This window comes from Metarhizium album (genome assembly GCF_000804445.1).
Source record: "Metarhizium album ARSEF 1941 chromosome Unknown scaffold_40, whole genome shotgun sequence".
Lineage (NCBI taxonomy): Eukaryota > Fungi > Ascomycota > Sordariomycetes > Hypocreales > Clavicipitaceae > Metarhizium > Metarhizium album.
Window position 1 is genome coordinate 159,343 of NW_024467614.1, and position 7,622 is coordinate 166,964.

General features: G+C 53.5%; 2 protein-coding genes across 2 annotated transcripts; one reads left to right on the forward strand and one right to left on the reverse strand.

The window, feature by feature from the left end:
- MAM_08009 (Mitochondrial protein cyt-4) lies at window positions 1–2,938 on the forward strand (the record flags this gene model as incomplete). Its single annotated transcript, XM_040826807.1, has 2 exons — window positions 1–203; window positions 259–2,938. 2 exons carry the CDS (start codon window positions 1–3, stop codon window positions 2,936–2,938), a joined length of 2,883 nt encoding a protein of 960 aa, XP_040675235.1.
- Window positions 2,939–5,312: 2,374 nt separating this feature from the next.
- On the reverse strand, window positions 5,313–7,154 carry MAM_08010 (HEX2 protein-like protein; the record flags this gene model as incomplete). Its single annotated transcript, XM_040826808.1, has 2 exons — window positions 5,313–6,326; window positions 6,396–7,154. 2 exons carry the CDS (start codon window positions 7,152–7,154, stop codon window positions 5,313–5,315), a joined length of 1,773 nt encoding a protein of 590 aa, XP_040675236.1.
- Window positions 7,155–7,622: the final 468 nt, after the last annotated feature.

Here is a 7,622-nt window from a genome sequence, read left to right on the forward strand (position 1 = left end):
ATGCCTTCGGATGCTTGCATCGATGCAAGAATTGTCAATAATATCAGCCGGACGCAGTCGACGGGGTCGTCTGAATTCGACCAGTTACGATCGACCGCTCGAAGCACGACCGACATGAGTAGCGAAGGACCTACAAACGACAGCGCAGAGGCGTCCATTGTAGGCTCTGACTCTAGAAGCCCTGGAGACTTGGTAGAGCTCATGTAGGTTCAAATTGCCCCTCGTCCTGCTGCAATCTTTGACTTATTGGTTTGTCAGACAACAAGCTTCTCGGGTTCCCATGTTCGCGATATACCTTGGCTACTTCGGTGATAGGAACCATTTTTATGCCCTCAATGGGAAATGGATCACAAGCATGGGGTATTCGCCACTCTTCACAGTTTCCAACTTCGTAACGCCTCCGGAAATGCAGTCTGTACTGGCCAAGATTCCCAAGGATGGTACTCCCGAGCACTTTGACGAATTACGCAACGACGACAAAGGGCCCTTGAGGCAAGACGGCGTCCATCTCATTACTAAAATGACGAAATTCAGGACGACTTCCGAGGAAATTTATCAAGGGAACATGGCCAAGCTTGACGGTGCCCGTGAGCTGCTGTCCAGCGCACGACGTGTCAAGTATCTCAGCCTGTTCGAAATCGCAGACATGTTACTTCCGGAAAACCTCAAAGGGGAAGATGGCTTTTCTCCACCAGCTTTGTACGCTGTGCACACGGCCTTGTCCCGCAGTGACATTGCATTCAGTCCATTGAGCCCTTCGGCAGACTGTCACCGGCGTGATCACTTGTTCGAAGTGTTTCCCCAAAACCACGCGCACGTCGCAGCCAAAGTTGCGGCTTGGGTACGCCAATACACAGATTCGAGTGCGAAGAAATCGCGGCCGCTCAATGACAGTGAATTGGAAGAAATTGCTTTGGGAAGATTTGTCATCCAAGCGAGGGAGGCCGTTTATCACAGCCGTCAGACCCGGGAATGGACTCCGCATGGGATATTGAAAACATCGCCCAGCGTGACGCTACCCAAGGTGGACTGGTCCCCCGTCAGCAAAGACGTGATTTCGTTCCTAGAGTGGTGGGCGAGCTACGATTTGTTCGGCGCTGGATCCCGGTTTCATTCTTACGGCGCACTCATTCTTCGGTCATTGTGCCTCTATGACAATGCCACCCTCGATCAGAGCACTGCTTGGACGTTTCTCCAGGAAATTGGGGTCATCGCACCGTGGGAAATTGCTTCTCGATACAGGGTTCGTTTTCCAGGAACTACTATTGCCAGAGGTGGCGGCATTAGTCGTCCGAAACCTCAAGACCTGCTCAAGTCTACACGGCCTGACATTGCAGAAGGCAGCAGAAAGATGAGGACTGGTTCGCGAATATTCTGCATCGATGCCCCTTCCACAATGATCATCGATGATGGTGTTTCACTGGAGCGTACGGATCAGCCTGGCGAGTTTTGGATTCACGTGCACGTGGCAGACCCAGCGTCAGCCATTCAACCCGACTCGGAGCTCGGGAGGTTCATGGAGCTGATTCCAGAGAACATCTACCTTCCCGGACACTTCCAGGCGATGCTACCATCGGAGTTGGGGGAGGATGATTCCAAAGACTACAAGTCAGAGAGCTTGGTACAGCAGTATTCACTTGGACCTGGCTGTCCAGCGTTAACGTTTAGCGCAAAAGTCAGCGACGCAGGCGATGTCCTCGATTATCGAGTTGAGCCCAGCACGCTAGGGGAAGTCACCTATCTGGATCCCAAAGATGTGGCCGAGTTCTGCGGCGAGCAAACGCCGCCGTTTGCCACAGGCTACAACAGCCTCGAGGTGGGAACGCCCCCGGATGCCTCGACCGCAGCCCCTGAGCGCAACATGACATCTGTACAAGAATTGGACGGATCAAGTCAGGAGGACATACTGACTCTTTATCGCCTCGCCGAATCGATCAAACAAAAGAGGTTATCAAAGGGGGCATGGCCATACTTTTTCCCACGACCATCGGTTCAGGTGTGTTTCCACGACGCAATACCGGAAGCTGGGGCTACGCAGGGAGCTACGTCATTTCCGCCGGACCCATACATCAAAGTCGGCACGGAGTTGTTTACCGGGTGTTCTGTCGTGTCCAACACGATGGTCCTCGCGGGAGAAATTGCGGCACGCTGGTGTTCGGACCGCGGGATTCCCATTCCATATCGCAAGGACGTCAAGTCGGCAGAAAACTTGGAGGCAGCACTCAACTTTGCCACAAAGGAGGTTTATCCGCTGATCAACCAAGGCATCGAGCCGTCAGCCACTCACCGACAAGAGCTGTCAAGACTGACGGGAGGAATCCAAATCTCATCAGAGCCCGGGCCATATTTCCTTCTAGGGGTGGACATGTATGCAAAGGCAACGTCCCCGCTGCGAAGGTTCTCCGATCTCCTCGTGCACTGGCAGATACACGCGGCGCTAGCGTATGAAAGGAAAGTGCAGCGACGGATCGACGCAACAAGCGACGCGTTGGACGACATTCTCCCATTCTCGACCGCATCGCTAAGAACCACCCTCCCACTCCTGTTCATGCGCGAAAGAATGGCCAAGACAGTCTCCCGCGGCACGGTAGACTGGATTCTGATTGCGCTGGTTCGAGCGTGGCGCTTCGAGGACAAGGCACCGCGCACGCTTCGCTTCACCGTCAGTTCACGCGGGCGCCAGGGCCTACTGGGCCGCCTCGACATGTTTGACCTGAGCGCCGCCATGGACGTTGCCGGGCTGAACGGGTGCCGTCTCGTCAGGGACATTCACGCCGGCGATGAGTTCGAAGTCGAGCTGGTGGATGTGAATGTGCACTCGAGACAGATTCTGGTCAAGGCGCTCAGATGCCTCGGCGGCCAGCAGCCTCTCGGCTCCGGCAACACTGCGCCTGCTGGTGCCGTCGCGGACACCACACCTCGCATGGGCTCCTCGTAAATCACCAAAATCAGCGTCAACCACTGCTATGCAACCCGGTGCGCCGGTTTGGCTCCATTGGAGGCGACGACGACGACGCCGCAACCCGCTGCTCAGGGCACCGGGACCCATGCGACCTCATTGTCAAGACGACGTGAGTGTACATTATATCAGTGATATCTAGTCATGTAAACTTGACTGCCCGAGCTGCTCCCTCTCCCGCGTGGCTGCTCTCGTCCAACATTCATGACCAGGGCGTTCCTCACCAACCAATCCGGGCGGGACCACGAGGGCCTACGTCCGGTGCCCTCCTCAGTCAGGGCTCTGGACTATGGGACAAGCCTGCTGCTGCCTGCCTGCCGGCTAGTCTGTTTCCTCCCTGGTGAAGAAAAAAAAGAAAAAAAAAAGGTAAATAAACAAAAAGCCAGAAAATTCAATTCAGCCGTACTGCGCGGATCCAGGCGGCAATGTCCGCATCAAGTCTCCCAAACTTTAGTCAGACCAACCAACCCAGCCGCACGTGTAACTTACTGTACGTACGCACGTACAGTAAAGCAGGTTTATAACGATCCCCTGCTATAGCGATTCGGCACACACGCCTAGGCGTGAAGTACCTTTTCTATATATTATATATATAAAAGTGACTTCTTACCTATAGCGATTTTTCTCGTAAATATTGCTTATTAATATATGTAAGTTTATAATTACACACTACTTTACCCCCCCTAAAATCCCTTATCAAGCCTTATTAGGCCTTATCAGCCTTATCTACTAACAAAAGTAGGGCTCTTTCCTAAAAGAGTAGTCGCATCTTAACGATATAATCCCTGTAGTCGGGTTATAACGATGAAAAATTGCTCACGAAGGTTATCGTTATAGACCTAGTTTACTGTACTCGGAATGTAACTTACGTGCGTGCTACTTCGGCACTTGCCCTTTTGCCCCACGGCTCCTTCCATCCCCGGAGGAGCCCCACCCAGCGATCCCCCCCAGTTCGCCACCCTTTCGAGGCCAAAGAAGCGTCAACTCGGGGCCATGCGACCCCTCGCCATCGTAAGTAACCCCTTTGTTGGAGCCAGGCGGGCGATCCGGGGTCCCCAAAACGCCACGAGGGCCCGCCAGGTCTTGCCCGTCAGTCGGAGACTTTGCATGTGTCCCTGGGCTCCTCGGGTCCCCGGGTCCCCGTCCCTGGGACGTGCAGTACACCACGTATCTATCTGCCTGCTCCAATGGACTGTGGGCGAGTTGCTTCCCGACTCGAGAGTACCGAGGATCGTGATTGAGTCGAGAGACGAGCCCTGTCGACGGCACACATGAAGCGGCTGCCTACCTGTCTCGGGTCGTCACACCCGTCGCGAGACGCCGGCACCAACCACGTCGCCCTCCACAAACGATACTGACTCGGTTTCATGACACGCACCAAATCACTTCCATGTACTAGTTATATGCCCTGTTCAAACTTCCGTCCTATATGTTTTTTTCGCCATCCATGATGCCCCGCGCCGCTCAAAACATCTCCAAAAAAAAATAATGTTGTCCCCTTTTACATACATGCCCTCGCCATGATCCCCATCCCACGCAGGAGGAACAAGAGGAGAAGATATCATGACCAATGTCCCAATTAGTGAAAAACACAAAGGCTTTCTCGTCGCAAAAAGCCCCAAAATAACAAAAGAATACGCCAGCCAGTGCTGTTGATCCCCAGCCTTGGTCAATGTACCTGGTTGTCTCTCCTGCCCCCTGTGTGTCCGTCCGTCTTTGTTTGCTTGCCAGAATGATTGATCTAGTGGATCTGAAGAGAAACAAATACCAGCGGCGGAAAAACATTGAACATTACAAAACAAACAACCAGAACCAAAGGACGACAGAGAAAACGTCTAATAAGAACAAGTCGTATCAACAGATGAGCGTGTGTAAATGTTGTAGCCAAGAAAAAATGAACAGAAACGTCAAGTCGTCATTATCAGCGTATTCCGAGGCCGAGTCGCCTCAGCGAACCCGAGTTGTTTGGTGACCATCCAAAGAGCGCAATGGCCTTCACAGCACGCCGCCATCGTTCCGCTCGTGCCACGTGGTATGCGCTTCAGGCGCCCGGCATTAACGACCGTCCAACCTCAAGAGTCAACCGGTAGGACCTGCGAGGCAGAGGGCGGAGATGAAAATAAAAGTTGACGGCAGAAAACCTCGCCACCGGGCATGGCTATCCGAAGCAATTAAAATAGTAATAGTCAGGATTGTTGCTGTGAGACCTTGTGGGTATCGGTTGATGGCTCGTTGCCAAGGAAAAAGCAAAGGAATGGCCGTTTGTCCAATAATAGACACACGCAAGTCGTGCATTATGCCTCAACGCCGCTGTTTTCACAAGGGCATCATCAGACTGCAAAACGTCATCTCCTCATTTCCTCCACCCAACATTCCAAATCACATGCGCAATGTCCCGCGCCGTGTTGACGGTGTCGATAACTCGGCCTATGAGGCCGTCGCCGTTCGGAACCTCGCCTTCATCGCAGGGCATGAACATGCCCGACGCAGTACGGCGCATGCCAGCTGGCTCGTCCGACAGACTCCCCGAAGAAGACGACCGGTGAACGCTTACACCTGCTGCGCCCCCCGGTGGAGATCGCCAGCCCGAGGTGGCCACAAGGGTCTCGTCGCTATAGCCGTCATCATCATCATTGTCGTCTTCCTCGCCAAAGAAAAATCTTGATGACTGCTTCGCGGGTCGAAGAGTTTCCTGAGATGACGAGGGTGATAATGTTGGGCTCCTGTAGACCCCTGTGCTGTGCTTCATGGCTGTCTCTCGCGGTTCCGGCGTGTCGGCTCGATATTTCAGCGTGGTCGACGGCAATTTGGCGATGATCTTGCCGTCGGCATTGGCATGCTTCTTATTCCGCTTCTTGGATGTAGGGTCACGCTTCTTGGATCTGACTCGCTTCATCATGACGCCACCATCGTCGGAGTCGCTGTCCTCACCAATCCCACCACGAGCATAATCCTCCTCGTCATCATCTTTGACGTCGATAGCAATACACTGCTCTACCTGTTCGTTGAAGTGGATATGCTTGCGCTCGGGGAAAGGGGAGGAAATATTTGACGAGTCTGTTGAAGCTGCAACGGAGCTGCCGGTACCTTGACTTCCTCTTCGGACGGACAGAGGGTAGGCTACATAGTACTCGGCGTTGGACTTGTCTGCACCATACTTCAAGACACCTCGGGTTTCTTGAGCTTGAACCGCCGCTGTAGCCTGTTTCAACAAAGATGCCGACACAAGAGACCTTTGTAACATGACTTCAGACATGCTCCTCTTCTTCAGGATAGGCTTTTTGTTGAGGTTGACGAGTGAATCGTTTTTTGACAGTGTCACACTTGACGGTTCTGTGCCCGTTGGATTCACATTCTTGGGACCACACTGCAGAGGACCGTAGAGCCAAGTAACGTCACAATCTTTTAACCTGTAACACGCCACTGCTTAGCGCACGAGAATGACTGGAGAGAAGGGAGCAAGGGGCTTGGAGGGGCTGTTTACACACCAGTTCAGTTCCTCGGGTGAGATGGTCTTGAGATTGTTCCTAGCCTTCGTCCAAGTCCTCCAAGAGGCGTTTTCCAATCTAGCGCTGTTGGCGAATTCGCCTCTTTTGGAGCAGATATACCTCCAGGATGACCAGATATCCTCCTCTTTCCAATCATGGGATAGGTAGTCGACTTGCCGGGATGGCCTACTTGACACTGCTGTGTCGTCTTCAGCATGCTCGGTCACGTCGGGTGTGTCGGGACCAAATGCCCCAAGAGAAACCTCGGGCTCCGAGGGAGAGACTGTGTATGAATGACCCGTCCTCGGGCTCGGCGGTGGCTCCAGAGTGTCATCGCTCTGGAAATTTGGTTGCAGAAAGAACTTTTCCTGCGAGAGCAGGGGTAAGCTGAAGTTGTCTTCGGGGCTCTCGTCTATTCCCAATGATTCATCAAAGTCGGAAGATATTGACACGTTGCTCGCGGGGGTGGAGGGAAAGGAAACATCGGTAAATTCGGCCTGGATAGCGGAAGGAGAAGAGGGTGCTGAGGAAAGGTCCGAATCGGTGTAGACCTTGCTAGATGGCGGCTTGAGCGGAGGGGATATTTGCTGCGTAGGCGTTGACCGCCGAAACGACGACGGGTTGTGTCCGAAATTAGTCTGGGATTGTGAGCGACGCAGCGACGATGAAAAATAGCTTCTTTCCTCGGAGGACAGCACGGCGGCCATTGTAACAAGGGGCAGCTGTGTCGGCGGGTTGCAGACGCAGAAGAGACGCCGCTAAGGGTGTGGTTTTCGGACAACAGGATCAGCAAGTCATGGATACCGCGGACGATAAATGAGATGGGCCAGACGATGAAAGATGGTTTTGACGGACAAGGCGCAATCGATGGTCGAGGACGGTCGAGGAGACCTAATCTGGAAGCGAATGCGGGAAGACGGCGAACCGAAGGCGAACCGAAGGCGTGCTGCAGGCAGCGTCGTCTGGAGATAACGTTGAGGTGCGTCGACGTGGGCTGCAGGAGCGGCCAAACGTGCAATGCAGAACACAACCCTTGCTGATAAGGGACGAAACGGCACAATCCAACGGCTATTTTAGCAGGCGAGGGCGCAACGAGGCACGGATTATGTACGGTACGGGCGGCTGGCGCGCAGATGGCGAGGTAATATTTTCTTTGAGGGAAAAAAAAAGTGCCA